The following is a 25916-nucleotide window of genomic DNA, read 5'->3' as shown; positions in this document are numbered from 1 at the left end:
CTTAAAACTTGGAGTTTTTACACAATTTTATTTCCACATCGAATGGTTAAAAGAATTTCGATAAGCTACTAATTTCTCTCTCCTCAAAGCGTTTATTGGAGCTAAAAGAGAGACCGAAAAGGAGTTCGTTGACTTCATGAAAACTGCCTCTCAAGAAGTAATCGCTAAATACTCTCCCCAGGGCATCAATTGGAGATTCATTCCGCCCGGATCTCCCCATATGGGCGGCTTGTGGGAGTCTGCAGTGAAGAGTTTCAAACTGCACTTCAAGAAGACTGCAGGAGCCCACAAGTTCACATTTGAAGAATTTACCACCCTCTTGGTAAGAATAGAAGCCGTGTTGAACTCTCGTCCTATCTCACCTTTATCCCAAGATCCCACAGAGTTTACCGCGCTGACCCCCGGCCACTTTCTCCGAGGTAGCCCCCTCCTCGCTATCCCTGAAGTGGATCACGCGAATTTATCTCTTACAAACCGATGGGACAGGTTAAAAAGCTTACATCATCAATTCAGCAAAAGATGGAAGGAAGACTACCTAAAGGATCTCCAAAAAAGGCAGAAGTGGAAAAATCCACAACCCGAACCCAAGGTCGGTGAGTGTGTCTGCATTCATGACGACTCACTTCCCCCGACTGAATGGCGCCTTGGACGTATTGAAAAAATGCATGCAGGACCTGACGGCCATATACGTGTTGTTGACGTTCGTACTTAAACCGGCACCCTCACACGACCACTTGTCAAGCTCTGTTTCCTCCCTCAGATTGAAAGCCCACCCTCTCGGGCAACCCCGGAGAATTCGTAGCTACTCTCAAACCACCTCTGTCCACTCTTACCACATCACCGTCACTAATGGTCGGGCAAGGAGTAGAGCTGCACATAGTTCTAGTCTTGGAAGACTGGTAGTGCGAAGAGGGGCAACCTTGCCTTTAGCGACCAGAAGGTGAGACGACGTGGTGACACCGTGGGTTGTCCGCAGATATATAGTGGCGCAATATGCCTTTTCTGACGCATCGCAGAAACCATGCAGTTCAACCTGCTGGTTCGGCATATAGTCAACCCATCGAAGTATCTTTATATCTGAGATGTTTGGTAAATTTTTTGCGAACTGTGTCCATTTAATGAAGCGGGGGGGCTTCACTGGTTCGTCCCAGCCAGTTCCGTCTATCCATAGCTCTTGGAGTAAAATCTTGGCCTGAATCATAATCGGCGTAAGCCACCAAGTTACGTTTACATTTTGAGGTGCCATTTGTTCGTTTCCATTTCATTTTGACATTTTGTCATACAAATTGACATTTATGATTATGATGCCAGATTATATGCGCTAAGTGGAGTATAACCGTGGCTAAGTTGCCAAGTTTACGCCAAGTCAAGTCAAGTATATGCTAAGTATCAGTAATGGGCCCCTTACGCTTCTATTTAAGGCCAATTAAACTTCCTTAACCCTAACGCCATAGTTGTAACCATACCCATATCCATAACCCTCACCAATGTGATCAACCATCGTGAAAATTTCATAAAAAAAAAGAAATCCAAAAAATTACAAACATATTAACACAAAAAAGTATCTTCGTCATAACGTATCCAAAACAATGAATAAAATCTACAAAAGGTTATTAAATTCACCAACTCAAATATGTTTAGGTTATGGATATGGCGAGAAACCAAAAACCAATTGGTTGGCTATGGTCAGAGCTGTAAAAAGATTGAATCAATTGAGTGTGCATTCTCTCAGCATTCTTTTAAAAAATGTTGATTTATTGGTTGCAAATTATAAATCTCCATTCCTGAATGGCTCAAAATACCTTAACTCAAATCTAAAGTGTGTGTGTTATTGAATGGTAAAATATAATTCAATATAGAGTGGGAATGTAGGAACGATTCCCAATCTTTACTGAATGTAAACTTGAAATGAATGCACACTGTTTTCCATTCAAGACTAATAATTTTTCCCCTGGGTTCTTTTTTTGTATACTTTCATTGCCATCAGATATGTTAAATCAATTTAGGAGTTGGGTGGAAAAAAAGCGTAAAATTTATCAATAGAAATAATAGCCCCTTCTAATTATTCAAGTATAATATTTAGGAATTCATGAGCTTAACACCGGCTTATAATAATTGAATATTCCATCATTATTTTTGAAATGAAAGATAAACTTACTGGCATACTGCGATTTTAACATTTCGAAAACTGCCACATAATCATCATCAGTCAATTTCGAATGTTATCAAAGGTTTCACTGATATTCGAACCGCGAATCACACGGTGAAACTGCAGTTACCTTAAATCATCGAAATAAGCCAGTAAATGTTTCCTTTTTTTCAGTTTCTCTTTAAACTTCGCAAAGACAATCTATTGCTTTCTTGCTATATGTATGTCAAAATGGTTCTATATGTCCTACTTATTTTGCTATTTTAGTAAAATGGATATTGTAAATGAACTCATTGTGCATTGACCGTATAGAGTAAATTGTGGATATTTTTTGCCGATAATATAACAAAAACAGATACTTGAGTTTAAGTCGTTTAAATTTAAATACATCAAAGTACATAGGTCTATCGGCGGTTTCGTTGGAGCTTCCCAATTCCGAGAATTTCGATAAATATATGTCTAATTGCATGGCATCGTCCTACAGCGATTCAGGCTTTTTCTATTCACCTGAGTCACCTTCCCAGTTTTCCTTCATATGTGTCACGAAAAAAAAAATGTTTCATTGGGAGAAACTCTTCAGAGGTTATTAATTTCCCTCCCTACAAAGGGATTGACTGGCCCCATCGGATAACAGTTTTTTACAGCTGATGTTTTGACAGTGTTTGACGGAATATAAATATAGCACCCGAGCTATTGAGTCTCTCTGCCTATTTGCATGGCATTTGTAGGTTGAATTCTATCTTACTTGAGCAGATTTGTATTCAAAGTTAATTTTCTTTGCTATCAACAAAGCTAAAACTACCTTATAGAGCCTACTTTAAATGACTGTAATTACAAACTATTGTGTTTAGAAGAATATTTTTCTTAGAAAATAGAGAAAAATAGTATATTGCTGTTGCAATTTGGAAACTCACAAACCATTATCTATACAGTATTTGACCATAAACCGCTAGGAAGAATATATGAAGGAACTTAAGAGCTTTTATAATATATATCTTTCAATTGTTTAATCAACAATTGAGGACGTTCAAATGTAGATTAGTACTTTTTCCTGCAAGTCTTTTATATGCCACATTGACAACACTTATTTAGAACGATGACAATTTTCGGAACAGAGATGTTGAAATCTTTGTCATTTGCTTTTTTTTATTATAAATATTTAAGAAAATTTCAATAAGAATACTTTTCCAGTTAACTTCTTTGTCCTTTATTACCATTTAAATATCGAAAAAAAACTGGTAATTACGGACAATAATTAAATTTGTGTGTAGATATTTTGAAGTGGCTTTAATTCAATGCAATAATGTGATATTTGAGCGGGTTTTGTGCATGTACGACATTTTTCATAACTGATTGGTACTAGAAGAGTGTGTGCACACTCAGCAAAGGCTGCATTCATTTGAATACTTATTCTGTGTTGAAAAATGTTTGTGTTTCATTCAATTACTTCATTCTTTCTTAGAATGAGTTCAAGAGTCATTCTTTTTTTCCCACTAATGAATGAAGAATGGGTTGACTTTTAAGCCATATTCCTTAACAAGGAATGAAAGAATGAAGAAACAGCATTCTTAAATCAATGATTTAAAATTTCAAATGATTGCACACTTTTACAGCTCTGGCTATGGTATGGTTATGGCGTTGGCGTTATGGTATGACACCATTAATCGATTACATTTATTTCCATAAGGTAGGTTCGATCAGCTGTTTTATCTGGTTATGGTTTTATGGTTATAAGTCACCATTAATTGGCCCTTTACATAGGTAATATTTATATTCGCCAACCAATTGGTTTTTGGTTTCTCTAAAAATATTTGAGTTGGTGAATTTAATAAATTTTTGTAGATTTTATTCATTGTTTTGTTATGACTAAGAGACTTATTTTTTGTGGAATAAGCGTTTCCTTCATTTTTATGAAATTTTCACGATTTTTACGTTAAGGCACCATTGAGCCCGGTTTTTCAGTGCGAGTTTAAACTCTAAATAAAGTTGACTGGAGTTTAACCCTGCCACTTCAGCCGCTTAAGCGAGATGATCAGCAAAATTTTATGTTATCGAACAAAGTGGCAAGGTCAACTTAAACTATATTTTAAACTCGCACTGAAAAACCAGGCATTAATCGATCACATTTGAGATGGGTATGGTTACGACCATGGCGTTGAGGAAGTTTAATTGGCCCTTTACGCAAGTTTAATTAGCCCTGAGGTTCGAACCTCCGCACTTTGGGGTTTTCAAATCAAATCAGAATGACGCCTTAGCACTATGTTAAGTTGCTTGAATGCTGTTATTTTATTTGTTCAATGCATGCGTAAATTGTTATTTTAGTGAATTTTAAAGACCAATATTCGTAAGAAATTTTGTAATTTTCTCAACTTTATGACCGAAACATCTATGCAATCCCGCCTTTAGTACCGAAATAGTACTAAAAATTTTCCGATCCTTCGACTCACCCTATTTTGGAGAGTTGATTGATTTTAACAGATGAATTGTCAACATATTTCACCACAAATGCATTCAAGGCAATACGCTTCCCTCAATCGACCAAAAATATTTTTTTTTTTATTATTTTATATTAAAAACAATTGAGTGAGGATCGATATAAATATTGCAATGCATGTGTACAAACTGTGTCGTATCTGCCTTACTGAGGGTAATAATACAGGTACAATGCAGCCACTATTTGAAGTGGATAATGAACGATGCAGCGAGATCGTACAGCGAATAGAACTATGTGGTGGTATAGTGGCAAGTGTTTTTTGAAATCCATTGATTTACAATTTTACTATCGTCCATTTCCATTTTTTAAATTTATCATAAAATTGTTACAGTTAAAACCACACGAAGAGTTCCCAAAGATGATTTGCACACCATGCTTGGAGAAACTGAATGTTTCTTACAAATTTCGATCGATGTGTCAAGCGAGCGAGCATGCACTGCTGGATGCTATAGTTAAAGTAAATATATTTCTGATGTCATATATTTATATAAAATATCAAAAGTATTATATTTATAAACGTAATGTAGTCGGAAATGAAAACAGAACCACAGGATTACGAGTTGTCCAAAGACGAGGGAGATAACGACAATGAGATATTTTTTGATATGCATACAGAATTTATTGACGCACAGGAAGTTCATTTAGATGACCTAACTGAGACCATTGAAGAAGAAATATTAGAATCCGATATGGAGCCAAATAATGAAAGTGCTGAAGAATTTATTGAATATACGGATAGTGAATATTTTGAAGAGGACCCACCAGAAGAATCTATGAGTAAACAATCTATATACCCCATACCTCAGGTTCAAGTTAAAATAGAACCAAAAGATAATGAAAATAAGGGTCACAAAGGTGGACGACCGAAGGCAAATAAAGACCAATTAAACGTAAAAACAGAATTAAATCGAGGAAAGAAATCAAATCGGGGCAGAAAGAGAAAGGAAGAACCAGAAATGGCGAATATTATGTGCGAAATTTGTGGAAATATATATACAAAACGCAGTTTGTTAAATATGCATATGCGACGTCACATGGCTGAAAAACCTTTCGCATGCGAGTAAGTGCAAATTAACATGATTTTCTTATTTTACCTAACTAACACATTTTCCACCTAAACGCACTTAATATATATATATATTAGGGGGGGCCAATTTAAAAATCGCTCATCGTATTCTAGGGATCAAAATAAGAAACTTTGCTGAAGGAACCATACCTCTAAAACGAATTCTGATGTCCCCCAATTTGGGTCGAACTTTTGGGTAGGGGCAAATTTTGAAAAATCCCATTTTGACCCATTTAGAGTGCTCCAATAGAGTCCAAATGTATGACCGACTCGCACTAACTTTGGAGGCCCGACCCACCGATGCCAATAGCACACCCCCTGGAACCCCCCCGAAAATTAGCGTTAGAAATTAGCGTTTTTACAACCCTTTTAAAACCAAGGCATCACTGTGATGCATTTGCATGTCGTAAACATAGTTGTGTGGGTTTTTTTATTCAACCGTTTTAAAAAATGAAGGTATCACTGTGACCCAATTGCAGATCGTAAAATTGCTTGTGTTTTTTTTAAGCCACCACAAGACACAGCAAGTAGAATTGAAATTACCATTTCATTCTTATTACCTCGTCTCGTAGACCATATACAAAGGAACAGTTTTTGTGAATGCATTAAGTCGTTGTGAAGAACTCAAAGTGTGAAGTGCTAATTTCAGATAAAAAAATATTTAAAAAAAAAATAATAAGTAAAGTGACCATTCCAAATTAAAAAGTTTATAATGAAATCACCATCCTCTACACCGCAAGATGAAGCAACTACATCAACAACTATCGAAAACCCAATGAGTCATATACCCAAGCATGATGTTACTGTTTTTGGTGTGTCTACTGATTTAACTGATCTTAATTTACCAACCCATCTGGATATCTTAAGATATTATTTTTACTTAAGCGAACGTGCTAAAACAGAACAAAAAAAGTTTTCCCATAAATCATTCACCATTCAAGTACAAGATAAGTTGATTGGAATTTGGGAAAAACTTGGTATGAAAATAATGCTGAAAAAAAGTGTATTTAATAAACTGAATAAATTGTTTGACAAGTATCAAGAGCAAATCAAGAGAAGAAACAACACCCAACAATTTATAGAGTATGTACAATATCTGAAGGCAGCTCCATGTGCATGCGGCTGGGTTCCCGAACGCCTCAAAGAGTTCATGCAGGATCAACATAATCAGAGAAGACTAACAATGGATGCATTTATGATGGAAACTGAAGAGCAAGGAGCAACGTCTATGTCATCAATGCCAACATACCAAGATCCCGAAAATTCAACATACGCACCGCCACCGGTTCAAGAAGATATGGATAGAAGCACAAGTTCACAATACACAGAGAGATACGATTGTTTAAACTTTGCCTTGGTATGTGACAGATTTGGTGTGCCTGACAGAGTAGCATCAGCATTGGGAACCGCACTTTTGCAAGATTTTAAAATTAAAGATAAGCGTGGGAAACCTCTCATCATGGATAAATCGAAAGTTCGCAGAAAAAAAGAGAAATGCAGACAAGAAGTGCTTCGCAAACGGTTAGATGATACCAATTTGTTAGCGTTTTCATTCCATGGCAGAAAAGATGATACTTTAACGATAGATAAAATTGATGAGAAGTATCATACTAGGATGGTAAAAGAACCTCATCTTGTTATTTTGAGAGAACCCAATTCTGAATTGATTGGTTACGTAAGACTGGAACATGAAACCGCTGAATACAAAACAACCAATTAAATGGCGTTTTTCAACGATAAAAATATATCACTGGATGCATTAATTGGAATATGCACTGACGGCGAGTCAACAAACACTGGCCCACACGGTGGAATTATACGACGATTCGAATTGCTGTTTTAAAAATACCATTGCATTGGTTCGTTTGCCTTCTACACTTCAACGAACTTCCGTTTCGGCATTTGTTTGAAGCTTTGGATAAATCAACCAGCACTGGACCAAGATCGGCAATCGGAAAATGAACCGTCAAATCGAAACTTGTGAAACTCTTCCGTTAAGTTATTGCTATCACTCATTTATTATAATTGTCAACCATTTTTAATTTTATTATTATATATTTTGAGGTGGTGGACGGCTTCCAGAAAATTGAGTGGCAAAATATGCCCCCTGCTCCAGACAAAATTGAATTTTCCACCGATTCGAAGTACTTATACGACATGGCCCATGCAATTTCTAGCGGCGTGATTCCGGTGGATCTGGCTAACATCAAACTAGGGAAAATTGTACATTCTCGGTGGCTCACCAAGGCCGCTAGATTATTGCGATTATATGTGACAACGGAAAATCCAGATGCAAATTTAAGAATTCTGGTTGAATTTATAATTAAATGTTATGTGCCAATGTACTTCAATATCAAGTATTACAGCTCTGTCGTGTACGGCAGTGCATTATTTTTCAAGTTCATTGGTTGGTCACGATTTCTAAAACCTCGTTTACGCAAAATGGTCAATCAAGTAATTAAAAATAATTCATATTATGCGCATTCGGAAAATATCTTGTTATCAATGTTGTTTGATGATAGCAAAGAAAAGCGCGACTGTGCCATCAAGAAATTTCTACGCTATCGAACCGATGTTGACGAGCCAATGGAACTTAGAGTTTATAAAAAACCAGATATAAACTTTAATTGCACAAGTTATACGGAAATGATCAATTTGAATGATATAAATATCGTATTTGAACAACCATTCACGCGAAGCATTCCGTACGATACATTGAAAGAATATTTAAATCAAGATGATCCACCGTTTAATGATCCAAAAATTCCATCACACATACAAGGAACGGAACGACATGTTCAATTGCTAGCTAGCGTTTCCAAACGGGTTATACCGGAAAATGTAAAGGCTGTTATGGCGACGACATTAGAGAGCCGTGCGAAATTGCCCAGACTTGAAAGTAAAAAAGACTTCAAACAATAATTGTTTTTAGTTTCTTTTCTATAACTCACTTAAATTAATTTTTTCATTTACATATGTTCTGACTAAATAAATTTCTTAAGAGAAAAAATAGATATGATTATAAATAAATAATAAATATTATTATAAATAAATAAATAAATAAAAATAAAGAAAAAACATAGCCATTTAGCTGATTTTTTCATGTAAAGTGCAAAACCGGCGATTTTTTTGAAATGTTTGTATGGTGAACCCCCAGGGGGGTTCCAGGGGGCGTGCCACTGGCATCGGTGGGTCGGGCCTCCAAAGTTAGTGGGGGTCGATCAAACATTTGGACTCGATTGGAGCACTCTAAATGGGTCAAAGTGGGATTTTTCAAAATTTGCCCCTACCCAAAAGTTCGACCCAAATTGGGGGACATCAGAATTCGTTTTAGAAGTATGGTTCCTTTGACAAATTTTCTTATTTTGACCCCTAGAATATGACTTTCACAGCAATGGGCGATTTTTTTGCCTCCCCACAAATCGACCCGGCCTAATATATATATATATTAGGGCGGGTCGATTTAAAAATCGCTCATTGCTCTGTGAAAATCGTATTCTAGGGATCAAAGTAAGAAACTTTGCCGAAGAAACCATACCTCTAAAACGAATTCTGATGTCCACCCCTTTGGGTCGAACTTTTGGGTAGGGGCGATTTCAATTCTACTTGCTGTGTCTTGTGGTGGCTTAAAAAAACAACACAAGCAATTTTACGATCTGCAATTGTGTCACAGTGATACCTTCATTTTTTAAAACGGTTGAATAAAAAACCCACACAACTATGTTTACGACATGCAAATGCATCACAGTGATGCCTTGGTTTTAAAAGGGGGTTGTAAAAACGCTAATTTCTAATAATTTTTTTTAAAATCATTTCTATTACTAAGTTAAATTCATTTTTTCATTTACATATGTTCTGACTAAATAAATTTCTAAAGAGAAAAATAAACTCCAAAAAGAAAAAACATAGGCATTTCAAAGTGGGATTTTTCAAAATTTGCCCCTACGACCCAAAGGGGGGACATCAGAATTCGTTCTAGAGGTATGGTTCCTTCGGCAAAGTTTGTTATTTTGATCCCTAGAATATGATTTTCACAGAGCAATGTGCGATTTTTTTGCCTCCCCACAAATCGACCCGGCCTAATATATATATATATATATATTTTTTTTTTTTTTCAGAATTTGTAGTAAGGCATTTGCGTGTCCATCTGAAATCAGCCGACATATGCGTGTGCACACTGGTGAAAAACCATATGCTTGTAAATACTGTGGTCGAACGTTTGCAGATCGAAGTACCAATATAAAGCATGAGAGGTAACCATGATTTTAATTAAATTTTCACTATATAATTTTACTTTATTGTAGAATCCACACGAACGAACGGCCGTTTACTTGTAAAACATGTGGAAAATCCTTTACTTATTCCAATGTCTTAAAAAATCATTTGCTAACACACACCGGAGAGAAACCATTTCCGTAAGTGATAATTTGTATAACACTATAAATGTCCTTAATATGCTTCCCACGAGGGATGCTATTAGCTAAATTATTTATATGTTTGAGAATAAAAGGCACCATTACCTTGGAGCAGTACTTCGCCTCATGCAATGAGTGTGATCACTCACAAATTTTCACAGGTATCCTTTAAAGGAAGTTCAAATTTTAGGATTGAACCAAAGACACATGGGTGTTACAAGAGTTGGTTCCACATTGCAATTGAGAAGAGGGTTGGGATATGTGGAGACATTACCTGAAGGATATACGTTGACTTTACCTGCAGGCATACGTTGATTATGAAGATCGCAGTTTTGCCAGAGTGACGCGCGTTTAGGAGGCCTGCTTTCCTCTGCTGCAAATTTCTGGTATGGGGCCCGAGAAAGGGTTTTTCGGGAATTTATTGAGATAAGACTTTGCCGAATCTTTGCGGATGACGCTGAGAGCGTGTGTATACTCATCTGGTTCAAACGGCTTGCAGAAATGCCTCTTATATCCTTCGAGGCGTGGCCTAATCAATCACTAGTCTGTCAGTAAGGTTTCTGAGTATTTAACAGAAACTGTTGGTTCAAAATTTCGTTTCTCTCCTTTATAACGTAAATTGGTTATAACTTATTTGGTCTTACAAAGCCAATGCTGAGAACTTGCAGTCAAAGTTGAAATCGATACTGTTAGGCGGCTTGTAACGATTGCTTCAAAAGAAACTTAAGAAAAGGGAGCTTAGCTATACCACGATAGTTTTAGGACGACTTACTGCCGCTTTTATGCAGAAGGATGAGAAAGGATTTTTTGGAAAACTGTCAACACAACAACAACGGCCCAGCGGGTAAGGGGGTCAGAATATACCCGCGGTAGGTATGCCTGTCGTAAGAGGCGACTAAAATACCAGATTCAAGGGGTGTGTAGCGCAACCCTTCAGGTTGCCAGCGCAATATATAGCTTCTCCAAACCCAATTGTCAACCTCACCTATCCGCGGCGAATCCTGTTTCACTAACGAGGCTCTGGCGACCCCAAGCTCCTCAAGGAACTTGGGGGTGGGGAGGGAGGGGATGGCCTGAAGGTTTAATGTCGCCACATAAATCGTTCCCGAGATGGTCGGGCTAGCACCTTAATGGTGCTGTGGTACCGGAGCGTACCGGATCTGTATCCGGCAAAGGACCATCACATCGATAACACTCCCCAAAGCCTTCGGGGAGCAACCTTATCGCTACAACAACAGCAACAACAAGGATGGTATACGTCTTCAGGTAAAGCTAGAGGCTCAACTCGGTTCACAGTGGTGCTTCGCTATACATGTTTCAAATTTAAATCGCCTGAGCGAAATATGCTGCATATACATACACTGATGGATCCAGATGAAGGTGGAATCCCCGCGGTTTAGGAGGCATAGAATATACCCGCGGTAGGTATGCCCGTTGTTGTTGTTGTTGTTGTAGTAGTGCTTCGGCCCACCTAACAGCCGCGACCGATCACAAATTGTCATAAATATCCTCTAACGGGAGTCCAAGGAAACTTGCTATTTCAACAGGGGTGGACCATAATGAAAGGGGTGTTAGAGGCGTTGGTTCCACATTACAATTAAAGAGATGGTTGGTGTCATGTGGGGAGACATTGCAAGCGGGGCATACATTTTGTATGTCTGGGTTGATTCTGGATAGGTAAGAGTTTAACCTGTTACAGTATCCAGAACGAAGTTGAGCAAGAGTGGCACGCGTTTCCCTGGGGTTGGTTTGTTATTTGCTGTGCTGCCCGGCTATGGAGCCGGGCCCAAGTAGCGCTCTAGGCGCCATTTTAATGCACTTTCTCCTGGAACCAATTATGTGTTGGCTGATGTACCGTGCGTGTTGCTTTACTCAAACCACTTGGTTAAAACTATAAACTTACTGAAGTCCTTGATGCGGCAGTTTGACACCGCCCTTAAGTCGGGAAACACATAGTTGCCTAGAGGTCGGCATCGAAAGTTCGCGAGGGCTGCGCACTCGCAGAGGAAGTGGGTAACCGATTCCTCGGCACCCTCCTGTCTACAGCTCCTACACCTCTCATTATAGGGGATACCCATTCTCGCGTGCGGCCCAAACGGCCAGTGCCCTGTAATAGTGGCCGTGATTCTGTGTATTTCCTGCCTAGACCTATTTAGTATATCATAGGTTGTTGTTGTTGTTGTAGCAATGCTCGCCCCACCTAATAGCCGCGACCGATCACAAATTGTCATCAATATCCTCTAACGGGAGTCCAAGGAAACTTGCTGTTTCAACAGGGGTGGACCATAAGGAAAGGGGTGTTAGAGGCGTTGGTTCTACATTACAATTGAAGAGATGGTTGGTGTCATGTGGCGACACGTTGCAAGCGGGGCATACATTTTGTATGTCGGGGTTGATTCTGGATAGGTAAGAGTTTAACCTGTTACAGTATCCAGAACAAAGTTGAGCCAGAGTGACACGCGTTTCCCTGGGGAGTATGCGTTCCTCTTCCGCAAGTTTTGGATAATTTTCGTTAAGCACTGGATTCACCGGGCAATTCCTGGCATAAAGGTCCGACGCCTATTTATGGAGTTCACCAGGACCTGCTTGTGTTTTTTCACTTTCACTGGGTTCTCAGTGGCCGTATTTACTCAAAATGTTTACGGAGATGACTCCTTAAGCCCCTAGGCGGTGCTGGTTCATCAATCAGATGTCTGTTGGGATGCCCAGGTTTCTGGGTATTCAACAGGAACTGTTTGGCCAGCATCTCATTTCTCTCCCTGATGGGTAGTATTCTCGCCTCATTATGCAGATGGTGTTCTGGGGACATAAGAAGACAGCCCGTGGCGATTCTGAGAGCAGTATTTTGGCAGGCCTGTAGTTTCTTCCAGTGGGTAATTTTTAGGCTTGGCGACCATATGGGTGACGCGTAGCACGTAATCGGCTGGCTAATTGCTTTGTATGTAGTCATGAGCGTTTCTTTATCTTTTCCCCAAGTGCTGCCAGCGAGGGATTTGAGGATTTTGTTACGGCTTTGAATTCTCGGAACAATTGCGGCTGCGTGCTCACCAAAATTTAGACCCTGATCAAACGTCACACCCAAGATTTTGGGGTGTAGGACAGTCGGTAGCGTAGGGCCATCGACGTGGATGTTCAAAATGGTCGACATTTGGGGCGTCCGTGTTGTAAATAAGGTCGCGGAAGATTTAGTCGGTGATAATGCCAGGTTTCGCGAGGCGAAAAAACTGGAGAGATCAGGGAGGTAGCCGTTTATTTTATTGCATAGCGCATCGATCTTTGGGCCTGGGCCTGTGGCCATTATTGTGCAGTCATCGGCGTAGGAAACGATTGTGACTCCTTCCGGTGGTGAAGGTAGCTTAGATATGTAGAAATTAAACAAAAGTGGGGATAGGACACCACCCTGTGGCACCCCTTGTTTAATTCTCCTTGGTTTTGATGCTTCGTTGCTAAATTGCACCGATGCCTGTCGACCACCCAGATAATTTGCGGTCCATCTTTTAAGACATGGGGGAAGGGTAGACCCTTCCAGGTCCTGCAGCAACGAGCCATGATTGACCGTATCGAAAGCTTTTGATAGGTCTAGCGCTACGAGTACTGTTCTATGGTGGGGGTATTGATTTAAACCGCAATTTATCTGGGTGCTAATGGCATTTAGCGCGGTGGTAGTGCTATGGAGTTTTCTGAAGCCATGCTGATGAGGGGCTAGCTGCAAATTTGCTTGGAAATAAGGGAGCAAAATGGCTTCAAGCGTCTTTGCCACTGGCGATAGGAGAGATATCGGACGATACGACTCACCTATGTTAGCTGGTTTCCCAGGCTGTAGTAGCGGGACCACCTTGGCCATTTTCCATTTCTCAGGTATGACAAAGGTGGAAAGAGACAGATTGAAGACATGCGCCAAATATTTGAAACCCTCTTTCCCTAGGCTTTTAAGCATCGGCATGGCTATGCCGTCTGGGCCCACTGCTTTGGATGGTTTAGCACGACCAATGGCGTCCTCAACCTCTTTAGTGGTGATGGTGATTGGTGACGCGCTGAATTTGTCTTTATGTGCGTGTCTATTGGCTCTCCGTCTATCTTTGTCGACCGTAGGATGCATTATATATTGTCGGCAGAAAGCGCTCGCGCATTTTTTCGCGTCCGACAGCACTTTGTCGCCAAAGGCGATGGAAACTTTGTCTTTGTGCTTAGTCGGATTCGATAGGGACTTTACGGTGGACCAAAGTTTACCCACACCGGTAGAGAGGTTACAACCTCTTAGGTGCTCCTCCCATTTCGCCCGCTTGTGTTCATCCACAAGCAATCTGATGCGTTGGTTTATATCCCTTATTTGGGGGTCGCCTGGATCAAGCTGTCTTATAAGGTCACGTTCTCTCGCTAGGTTTGCGGCCTCCGCCGGGAAGTGGGGCCGGATTTCGGGAATTCTCCCGACGGGAATGAAATGTGCCGAGGCGGATTTAATGACCTTACGGAAGGCACGCTCCCCTTGGCGGGCATCAGTCGGGATAGGGAGGGCGGCAAAGCGGCTGTCTGTAAAGGATTTATATTCTTCCCACTTTCCTTTTTTGAAGTTTATGAAAGTGCGTTTTTCAGTGACGATGAAGTCGGCGGTACGCTCAAGCGAAATAAGTATGGGCAGGTGGTCGGATGCCAATGTTACCATCGGCTGCCAGTTGATGCAGTTTACGAGTTCTGCGCTCACGATTGAGATATCTGGCGAGCTGTGACAGCTTCCTACCATACGTGTTGGGGCGTCTCCGTTTATTGTGCAGAACGTCGTTTCTTCTATTTGATCCGCCAACATCTCACACCTACTGTCCGCCCGCAAGTTTGAATGCCATAAATCATGATGGGCATTGAAATCACCTAAGATAATGCGATTGTTGCCAGTGAGTAAGGCCCTGATATTAGGGCGGTATCCACTGGGGCAACAGGTGGCAGGAGGGATGTAGATGTTGATGATTTCTAGGTTTGCATCGCCTGACCGGACAGATAGGCCTTGACGTTCTAAGACATTGTCCCTGCGGTCGATGCCAAGATCAAATATATAATATTGCACAGAGTGGTGTATGATAAACGCGAGACCGCCTCCATTTCCGCTCTCGCGGTCTTTCCTGTGGACGTTATACCCAGAGCAGGTCTGCAATGCAGATCTTGCTGTGAGTTTAGTCTCTTGAATCGCAGCAATGCGGATGTTGTGCCGCTTCATGAAATCGAGATTACGGAGACATCTTCCCAGTTAGTCCATTACAGTTTAACTGCAGGATTCTGAAGTGCATAAGGGGGGACGTCGCCACTCTGGGGGTAAGTGACGGGTGACTACGCCTGGGTTGTGGAAGGCCAGGACGCAATTGCTGTTGTGGCCCTAGGACTGGGCGTCCTTGGGCAAGCATTGGGGTACCCTGATGATTTGGGTTTGCGGCCTGGCAACATGGCGCGATGAAACCCGTGGGGGGGTTGCCGTCGCGGAGACCAGAACATCTGGGAAAGTGGCACCACCCAAGGCAGGAGCTGCTTAGGGCGGATGTAGCAAACCCATATATTCTGTGCTGGCAGACGGTGCAAACGGAGGTAGGGACTAAGAGTCTGTTTCCCTGACCTGCACGATTGCTGCCGGAAAAGAGGGGGAGAAGACGGGGGCAGGGGCTGATGCTCAGCATTGCTACCAACTCTACTACGAAGGTAGTAGTTATGAGTGGTATCAGCTGTTTGAGTTGTTGGCGCCGTGGGGCGCGAGCAGCAGCGGGTACTTGTTGTGGCTTGCTGAGCAGCGGGGCTGCTGGAGGGTAGTGGAGGGGGGGGGGCGCTAAGGTGTAGACTACGGGACGCCCTTGGGCGTGAACAGCAAGGTGCCACAAAAGATTTATAAAAGTTACGTGGACGTCGGGTTTTGGGATCAAGCCCAGAACAACCTGTCCGATGCAACCATCCCTTGCACGAGACACACTGAACAGAGTATGACCGTCCTAAAAAGATTCTTTTCCGGCAGATGCAGCAAAACCATTTCTCAGGACCGGGGTCAGGAGACGGACCCGGATTGGATTCGATGCCTTCCCGGAGTAAGAGAATATGGAGCAGTCCTGCTGCAAGGAGCTGCTGGGAGGATGACAATTTGTAGGAGGGACGAAACAAATTAGATGGGGTCACACTGAAATGACAGTCCTTGGTCGGGAAAAATCCCGAGTCGCACCGGTACATAGAACCGACTGCCTTGGGAAGCGAGATCATAGGTTCTTGTCTGGTTGTACCCTGGCCAGATTAGTTTGGTGGTTCTACAGGTGTCCGTAGAGTACCAATCACGGATTGCTATTTTCCTAAGATAGGTGAGAATGTCTCTTTTAATTGATGTGAGTGGTCGATGCACCGCGACTGCTTCTGTGATGTCTAACGATGCTCCCGCCTTTGCTATTTCATCCGCTTTTTCGTTGCCGTCAATGTTCGTGTGGCCGGGTACCCAGCTGAGTGTGATAGCTGCCTGGTTAGCTGCTTCACGTAGCATCCTCTTACAGTTCTCGACGGCTTTTGAGGATATGTACGGTGATTCTAGCGCTTTTCGCGCCGCTTGACTGTCGGAGTATATGACTACCTCACGGTCTATCCGGTTCTGCAGCAGGAAGATGCAGGCCCTCTCTATTCCTTGCAGCTCTGCTTGGAAGATCCTGGCTGTGTTTTGAAGGCGGATGGGGATTGCGACATTTAGTTGGTTGGAGAGGAAACCTGCGCCGACGCCGCAGTCCATTTTGGATCCGTCAGTGTAGTGTGAGGTGACCCCCTCCCTGCCAACTTTGTCGGCCGACCAATCCGTTCTAGAGGGTATCTGCACTTTGTAATTTCTGTCGAAGATCAGTGTTTTTGAGAGGTAATCTGTTGTCGAATCCACATCGGCGAGCCTTGTTAGGATGTCACTGTGGCCATATCGTTTTTCTGTCCAGCATCCAGACTCCCTTAGCCCTTAGCTGTGCTGATCGCTGTATATCTGTTGTGAAGGGCCAGTGGAAGCAGGTTAAGTATAACATTTAGTGCGTCCGTCGGGCACGATCTAAGTGCACCTGTTACCCCTGCGCATGCTGCCCTTTGTATTTTGTCTAGTTTTTTAGTGTTGTATTGCTTGTTCAGGGCAGGCCACCATGCTATGGCTCCGTACGTCAGGATCCTTATTACCGGCGTATAGAGCCACGTCATGAGTTTTGGCTTTAGCCCCCAATTTCTGCTGACTATTCTCTTGAACAAGTAGTATGCGATATACGCCTTCTCTACCCTTTTTTCGATATTGGTTTTCCAATTTAACTTGTTGTCTATTACGACGCCTAGGTACTTAACTTTAGTTGAAAGTGAGAGTTCCGTACCATCTGGTGAGGGCAGTCGAAACGTTGGTATTTTCGTTCTGTTGTTGCTAGGGTTGATGTTGAGGCCGCACGATGCCGCCCAGGTATGTAGCCTGCTTAGCGCACCCTGAAGGATGTCGCTTAGCGTGGAGGGAAAAGCCCCCGAGACTGCAATGACCACGCCGTCTGCGTATGCTACTGCCTTAACACCATTCTTGCCGAGTTCGAGTAGTATCTCGTTCAGTGCAATGACCCAGAGTACTGGCGAGAGGACCCCGCCCTGCGGTGTACCTCTACCAACTTTGCGGGTCATTGTCACTGAGCCCATATCCGTTTGTATGGTTCTGTTTTCCAGCATTGATTGAGTCCATCCACAAATGTGGTTGTCAACTTCGGCCTTTTGCAGGGCTTTCACAATTGTGCCGGTTTCGATGTTGTTGAAGGCGCCTTCTATATGTAGGAAAGCTGCTAGTGTGAATTGTTTGTAATGTAGTGATCTTTCCACAAAGCTCATGGAGGGCGGTCTCCGTAGATCTTCCCTTCATGTAGGCGTGCTGTGCCTTTGACAGGTTTGGTCCTGTTATTATTGATCTAATATATATATCCACAAGCCTCTCAAGGACCTTGAGCATGAAGGACGTGAGGCTTATTGGTCTGTAGTCTTTGGCATTTTCGTGTGTGCGTCTGCCCGCTTTTGGCAGAAAGATTACCTTTGTTTTTCTCCAGCTTTGTGGGATATAGGTCAGGGCGATACTCGCTCTGTATACCACTTCCAACCAGAGAATCATTGGATCACCTAGCTTTTGTACCATTACCGGGATAATGCCATCAAGACCGGGCGATTTGAATGGAGAGAAGCCATTTATGACAAACCTGATCTTTTCGCTGTCTATTATCCTGTCCAGTAAGCCTTCTGAGGGCTGAGAGTCCCTGCAAAGAGATTCTTTTACTGGTGCTAGATCGCATCCAGGGAAGTGAGTATTGATGAGTGTGCCCAGGGAGTCCTCTGCTGAGTTTGTCCATAGGCCTGCCTCACTTCTTACGAGGTGATTGTTGTGGTGTTCTTTGGAAAGAATTTTACTCAGTCTGGAGAACTCACGAGTGTTCTCTATTGAGGAGCAGAAGTATTGTATGCTTTGAGCGCCTCCTGCAATAGGTGTGATACCACGCACGGTCGCCGTAACTGTCCGGCCTTTAAAAAGGTTTGCCAAAAATGCAAAAGAAAAGGCCACCTTACCAAATGTTGCAAAAGCAAAATGGTCAACGAACTGGTCCAAGACCGAGAAAGCAACGATTACAATTTTTTAGTGTCTACGGTAGGTGCGGATTTAGACAGTGTGGACGTCGAAGACTGGTATGAAAAAGCTACGCTGGCCAAAAAGGTAATGGTAAAGTTTAAGCTTGAGACAGGTAGCCAGTGCAGCGTTCTAAACTAGGAAATAATAAAGAAAATAGACGTTCACATCAGTCCATCGCCAACAAAGCAATTAACATCGTTTTCAAACCATAAAATCCCCGTACTGGGTGAAGTGGTCATAGACACGCTTATTAAAAAACAAGAAGTACCCATAAAATACTTAGTTGTCAAAGCGGATGTTACAGCAGTGCTTGGTAAGTCAACATGTGAGAAATTGAAATTAGTGAAGCGTATTGAAACTTTAACTGTTGATGAAAACTTGTTCGAAGGAATTGGTTGCCTTAAGCAATACAAATACGACATAGACTTATTAAACCCATAACCAAGCCGACACCGGCTGTGTCACCCATGGTCGTAGTAAAAAAAAAAATAATAAAATTAGACTCTGTTTAGATCCATCGGAGATAAATAAAAATCTCAAAAGACGTTATTATCCACTTACTACGTTAGAAGAAATTACAGCCCGCATCCACGGCTCTAAGTGGTTCACGTTACTCGATTGTAAAAAGGCTTTTGGCAACTGCAAGTAACACCCCGTACTTCAGAATATCTGACATTCAGTACCCCATTCGGAAGATACTCTTGCTTAAGAATGCCATTTGGCTTAGCATCGGCTCCGGAAGTTTTCCAACAAGTAATGAGTTCGTTGATAGCGGACGTAAAGAACGCGGAGGTGTCTATGGATGATGTTCTCTTGCATGCCACCAGCAAACTAGAACTAGAGAGGATCACTCAAGAGGTACTCGACAAATTCAGAAAAGCAGGCCTAAAGCTTAATAAAGAAAAATGCGTTTTTAATACACAAGAAGTAAAGTTTCTGGTTGTTGTTGTTGTAGCGATACGGTTGCTCCCCGAAGGTTTAGGGAGTGATCGATGTGATGGTCCTTTGCCGTTTACAGATCCGGTACGCTCCGGTAACACAGCATCATTAAGGTGCTGGCCCGACCATCTCGGGAACGATTTATATGGCCACATTAAACCTTCAGGCCAATCCGGTATTTTAGTCGCCTCTTACGACAGGCATACCTACCGCGGGTATATTCTAACCCCCTGACCCGCTGGGTTAACATATAGTCTTCTGGTACATATAGTCTCCGCTGAAGGGGTAAAACCTGATCCCGAAAAAATAGAAATTATAACGAAAATTAAGCAACCGGAAAACGTGAAAGAGTTGCAAAGATTCTTGGGTATGGTAACATACGTGTCGAAATTCATAAAAAAATTGGCAGATATCATCCAACCACTAAGACAATTATTGCGAAAAGATGTTGAGTGGGTGTGGGATACGCAACACAATGAAGCATTCAATAAATTGAAAAATCTGTTAAAGAATCCACCAGTACTAGGGTATTATGACACGAAAGCGCCAATTTTGCTGTCAGTAGATGCCAGTAGTTATGCATGTGGCGGAGTACTAATACAAAAATAGAAGCCGATCGCTTACTGTGCGAAATCGTTCACAAAAATCGAACAGGACCATAGCCAATTAGAAAAAGAAGCAAACGCCATTCTAGTTGCATGTAAAAAATTTCACATGTACATTTGGGGTTGCAAAGATTTAACGATCGAATCTGACCATTAGCCTCTTGAGACAATATTTAAAAAGCCAATTACAGATGCACCACCGAGATTGCAAAGAATCATGTATCAAATCCTGCCTTATAATCCAAAAGTCACTTATAAAAAAGGTACGGAATTGTATGTAGCAGATTTACTGAGTAGAGACTGCGAAAACTTAGATAGTGAAGATTTAAATACAGAAAATTTACAAATATGTGCTTTTTGCCATTCACGAAAACGCGAAAAGACGAACTTAAAACAGAGACCTCAAAAAGTAAAGAACTTAATGATTTAAAGTCAACCATATTAAAAGGATGGCCAGAGACCATCAATAAAGTGCCGGTAAATCTCAAAAAATATTGGTACTACAGAGAGGCTCTCAGCGTTTACGAGGACATAATTTTTAAAGATCACAGAGTATTGGTTCCAAACGCAATGGTGCCATTAGTAATGAAACATTGCCACCTTAGTCATAAGGGACTACAAGGGACGCTAAAACTGGCCCGTGACAATGTATTCTGGCCAACAATGACCAAAGATTTAACTGAGTACATAAAAACTTGCAGTGCATGCAGCAAAATACAAAAAGATAATCAGATGGAACAAATAAATTTACAAGCAGCACCGAAACGGCCATGGAGTATTGTCGCTTCGGACATATTCCACTTAAGAGGAAAGGATTATATCCTCATTGTAGACAGCTATTCAGGATACTTTGACTTTAAACAACTAAACAATATCACCAGCTTCAACTTCATTAAAGAACTTAAGACATGGTTTGCTACCTTCGGCATCCCGGAAGTACTATTATCAGATGGTGGTAGATAGAAATAAAAAACAGAGTAGAGAATACACTACGCAAGAGAAAGTACTGCTTAGACAAAGCCATAATATGGGTTCCAGCTTACATAGTGAGACCAGAAGGACACCGCTCGTACAGAGTACAAACCGAGGATGGCGCCATATACAGAAGAAACACATGACATCTTAAGCCAGCCACTTCATCCCTCGACGTTGATCCTAACTCGTCCACAGATCGTCCTACTGTTGAACCAAAAAACCAAAGTTCTTCGAGTTCAACACAGCCACCGACAGAAACCACAACACAACAGTGTTCGCCAGATGACGTGCCTCTTGAAGCTGAACCTTCCACGCCTGCTACACCACAGGATGCAGCTAGCCTCAATCATCCACCACGCACTCGCTCTGGACGTGTAATTAAAACACCCGCAAGGTACCGCTGAAAAGGAGGGATGTCAGGAACGAACCTAGATGTTTAGCCCCCTGATTTCCTGATTGTGGACCCAGGGCTCTTGGATTAAGGTGATGTGGATGTCCTCCTCACCGAGAAGGATTTTAAGATTATCTGTAGCACTTTTAGAGTGCTGCAGATTAATCTGCATACACTTAGACTTCTGTTGTGTCCCCGTCCTTGCTATTGACACCCTGCAGCAGATTGCCTGCCCCTTCAACTTCATCAAGGTCCTCTTCAGCAGGGATTGTGTCGCCGCGGAATACCTTTACCTTGGCCATGCGAAAAGCAAAGGCAATTTTGTAGTCCGCTTTGGCCAGAGCCTCTAGGGACTCCTCGCAAATGGCTACCAGGATTGGTTTGCTGGTTTTCGATGTCGTTTCTTCTTTTATTAGCTGCCATTCTGCAATGGCCGAAATGTTGCTGTTATAAAGCTTGATACAATCCAGCACCTCCCGAGTCCTCCAGGGGGGGAAGCCAAATGCGCACACAAGGTCTCTTTGGAACCTCTGAGGCAGGAATTAACCTTAGCTGGAGGTTGTTTACCTCTCCGCTAATTTGTGCTACATACCTTGTCAGAAATTCCAACGAGACCTGGCCCGCACACCTGATTATCCTGTATCTTCTCAGGGTCTCGGAGGACTCAAAGACTGGGAGAGGTCCAGTCGGGTTGTCGCGCACGTGCCGCATGGCAAGTTTCGACAGCCCGACCTCGATCTCCACCCAGTTCTGCTGAATTGTTGCTGGCGATCGACTGTCAGCATCCCCATCCATGGGGAGTATGCATTCCTCTTCCACAAGTTTTAGGTACTTTTCTTTGAATACTGGATTCACCGGGCAATTCCTGACATAAAGGTCCGACGCCTGATTGTGGAGTTCACCAAGGACCTGCTTGTGTTTTTTCGCTTCATACGGCTGGGTTCTCAGGTTCCGTATTTCCTCAAAATGCTTACGGAGATGACTCCTTAAGCCCCTAGGCGGTGCGGGTTCATCAATCAGATGTCTGTAGGGATGCTCAGGTTTCTGGGTATTCAACAGGAACTGTTTGGTCAGCATCTCATTTCTCTCCCTGATGGGGAGTATTCTCGCCTCATTATGCAGATGGTGTTCTGGGGACATAAGAAGACAGCCCGTGCCAATTCTGAGAGCAGTATTTTGGCAGGCCTGTAGCTTCTTCCAGTGGGTAATTTTAGGCTTGGCGACCATATGGGTGACGCGTAGCACGTAAACGGCTGGCCAATTGCTTTGTATCTAGTAATGAGCGTTTCATTATCTTTTCCCCAGGTACTGCCAGCAAGGGATTTGAGGATTTTATTACGGCTCTGGATTTTCGGATCAATTGCGGCTGCGTGCTCACCAAAATGCAGATCCTGATCAAACGTCACACCCAAGATTTTGGGGTGTAGGACAGTCCGTAGCGTAGTGCCATCGACGTGGATGTTCAAAATGGTCGACATTTGGGACGTCCATGTTGTAAATAAGGTCGCGGAAGATTTAGTCGGTGATAATACCAGGTTTCGCGAGGCGAAAAAACTGGAGAGATCAGGTCGTTTCTTCTATTTTATCCGCTAACATCTCACCCCTACTGTCCGCCCGCAAGTTTGAATGCCATAGATCGTGATGGGCATTAAAGTCGCCTAAGATAATGCGATTGTTGCCAGTGAGTAAGGCGCTAATTTTAGGGCGGTATCCACGGGGGCAACAGGTGGCAGGAGGGATGTAGATGTTGATGATTTCTAGGTTTGCATCGCCTGAGCGGACAGATAGGCCTTGACGTTCTAAGACATTGTCCCTGCGGTCGATGCCAGGATCAAATATATGATAATGCACAGAGTGGTGTATGATAAACGCAAGGCCGCCTCCATTTCCGCTCATGCGATTTTTTCTGTGGACATTATACCCAAAACAGGTTTGCAGTGCATATCTTGCTGTGGGTTTAGTCTCTTGAATCGCAGCTATGCGGATGTTGTGCCGCTTCATGAAATCGACTATCTCCGTGATCTTCCCAGTTAGTCCATTACAGTTTAACTGCAGAATTCTGAAGTGCATAGGGGGAGACGTCGCCACTCTGGGAGGAAGTGACGGGTGACAACGCCTGGGTTGAGGAAGGCCAGGACGCAACTGCTGTTGTGGCCCTGGGACTGAGCGTCCTTGGGCAAGCATTGGGGTACCCGGTAGATTGGGGTTTGCGACCTGGCAACATGGCGCAATGAAACCCGTCGGGGGGTTGCCGTCGCGGAGACCAGAACATCTAGGAAAGTGGCACTGCCCAAGGCAGGAGCTGCATTGTGCGGATGTCGCAAACATACATATATATTCTGTGCTGGCAAACGGGGTTAGGGACTAAGAGTCTGTTTCCCTGACCTACACGATTGCTGCCGGAAAAGAGGGAGGGCAAAGACGGGGGCAGGGGCTGATGCTCAGCATTGCTACCGACTCTGCTACGAAGATAGTTTGAGTTGTTGGCGCCGCGGGGCGTGAGCAGCAGCGGGTACTAGTTGTGGCTTGCTGAGCAGCTGGGTTGATGGATGGTAGTGTGGGGGGGGGGGGGGGGGGGGGGCGCTAAGGCGTAGACTACGGGACGCCCTTGGACGTGAACAGCAAGGAGTCTTGATGCACCCCAGGTATGCCCGTCGTAAAAAGCGACTAAAATACAAATTGATTCAAGGTGTTGTGTAGCGCAACCCTCTCAAGGGTTTGCCAGCGCAACATAGAGCTTCTCCAACCCAATTGTCAACCACACCTACCCGTGGCGAATTCTGTTTCATTTACAGCCGAGGCTCTGGCGATCCCAAACACCTGAGGGATCTAGGTGGTTGGAGGGCGGGATGGCCTAGAAGGTTGCATGTGGTCATACCATGTGGTCGCCCCATTCAATGGGCACCACTCACAGTCATCAAAGTACTCCAACGGGAGTCCAAGGAAACTGACAGTTTCAACACGGATCATACAGAGATTGGTGTTAGAGGCGTAGGTTCCACATAACAATTGAAAAGATGGTTGGTGTCTTGTGGGGACACATCGCATGCAGAACATACATTTGTTGTTGTTGTTGTTGTAGCAGTGCGGGGTTGATTCTGTACAAGTATGAGTTTAGCCTGTTACAGTATACAAAACGAAGTTCGGCCAGGGCGACTCGTGTCTCCTTTGGTAGTGTGCTTTCTTCTTCTAGAATAGGATATTGTTTATTGATAACATGGTTCACCTGGCGCGTCCCGACAAAGGCATTTACCAATTCTGTGTAGTGAGACAAATAACCCCATTGGAACATCACTCATTGAAATCAAAGGAAAAATAGAGAAGTTCTGGGAAAATGTGTATCCGATGCTGGAGCAACATTTAAAAAAAGTCTTGATGCACTCTAATGTACATTTACTGTCTTTTGAAATGCATATGTTTTTTATAGAATACCGAAATTTTTGTTTTCCAGGTGTGTGCCTTGCAATAAGACATTCTCGCGTAAACATCAATTGGATCAACATATTGCTACTATAACTCATCAACAAACAGTTAGAAATCTTGCTGCAGCAGATGTTAAAGTACAGCAAATAATCCATGATATACAATCAAATCAACATATCGCGACCATAACGGAACAAGCAAATCGAGGTATAAAAATAGCGCATATAATTGAAGAGGTGCCAACAGATGAACATCTTGAAAGTACAACCTCAACACGGCATGAAATCATTAGAAGTAGTGAAGAAGTTGATGTTAAAATGACGCACGTATTCCAACAAAGGCAACATCATAACGCTGACGTATATATTACTGATGATTAAAATAATATCTATGCAGATATCTGGAATTATATTTCGTTAGCTTAATTTATAAAGGGTCTAACCAAAAAATTTAAAAATTTACAGGAGAAGCAAAATCACTTATATTTTCACATTCACTACATGTAGATAGGGCGTTTTGAAAGTAGTATAACTCCGTTGTGATTGCATTTAACCTTTCAAAAGTTTACTGCGAGTATGTTTTAATATATCATACCAAAATCTGTGAAAATCGTGGTTTCGAAAAATCTGTTGGTTAGGTAAATTACGCTAATGATTTTTATGTAAAAAATTGCAACGCTACAATGTAACTTTTTAATATGTATGAAGTAACTTTAAGTAACTGCAATGAATTTTTAGAATTCATACATACATATACACTTAGTTTTTTAGTTCTTAATTTAATAGTGTGTGCTTATAACAAAAATAAACAATTTTCCTCATATTTCAAGCAACAAA

General features: G+C 42.4%; 1 protein-coding gene across 1 annotated transcript; it reads left to right on the top strand.

Moving 5' to 3' along the window:
* Positions 1–4643: 4643 nt before the first annotated feature.
* Positions 4644–25916, top strand: LOC137236555 (transcription factor Ouib-like). Its single transcript, XM_067759312.1, has 6 exons — positions 4644–4891; positions 4975–5100; positions 5171–5703; positions 9828–9962; positions 10014–10124; positions 25109–25916. The coding sequence occupies exons 1-6, from the start codon at positions 4757–4759 to the stop codon at positions 25458–25460; spliced, it is 1392 nt and encodes a 463-aa protein (XP_067615413.1). The 5' UTR covers positions 4644–4756; the 3' UTR covers positions 25461–25916.

The sequence above is a fragment of the Eurosta solidaginis genome, chromosome 1 (assembly GCF_040869045.1).
Source record: "Eurosta solidaginis isolate ZX-2024a chromosome 1, ASM4086904v1, whole genome shotgun sequence".
Classification (NCBI taxonomy): Eukaryota; Metazoa; Arthropoda; class Insecta; order Diptera; family Tephritidae; genus Eurosta; species Eurosta solidaginis.
The sequence above is the reverse complement of the archived record's forward strand: the minus strand, read 5'-3'. Positions and strand labels throughout refer to the sequence as shown.

Coding starts and splice junctions, on each gene's coding strand:
- LOC137236555 (XM_067759312.1), top strand. CDS start 4,757: ATGCATGTGTACAAACTGTGTCGTATCTGCCTTACTGAGGGTAATAAT. Junction 4,892..4,974: donor AACTATGTGGTGGTATAGTG/GCAAGTGTTTTT, acceptor AAATTGTTACAG/TTAAAACCACACGAAGAGTT. Junction 5,704..9,827: donor GAAAAACCTTTCGCATGCGA/GTAAGTGCAAAT, acceptor TTTTTTTTTCAG/AATTTGTAGTAAGGCATTTG.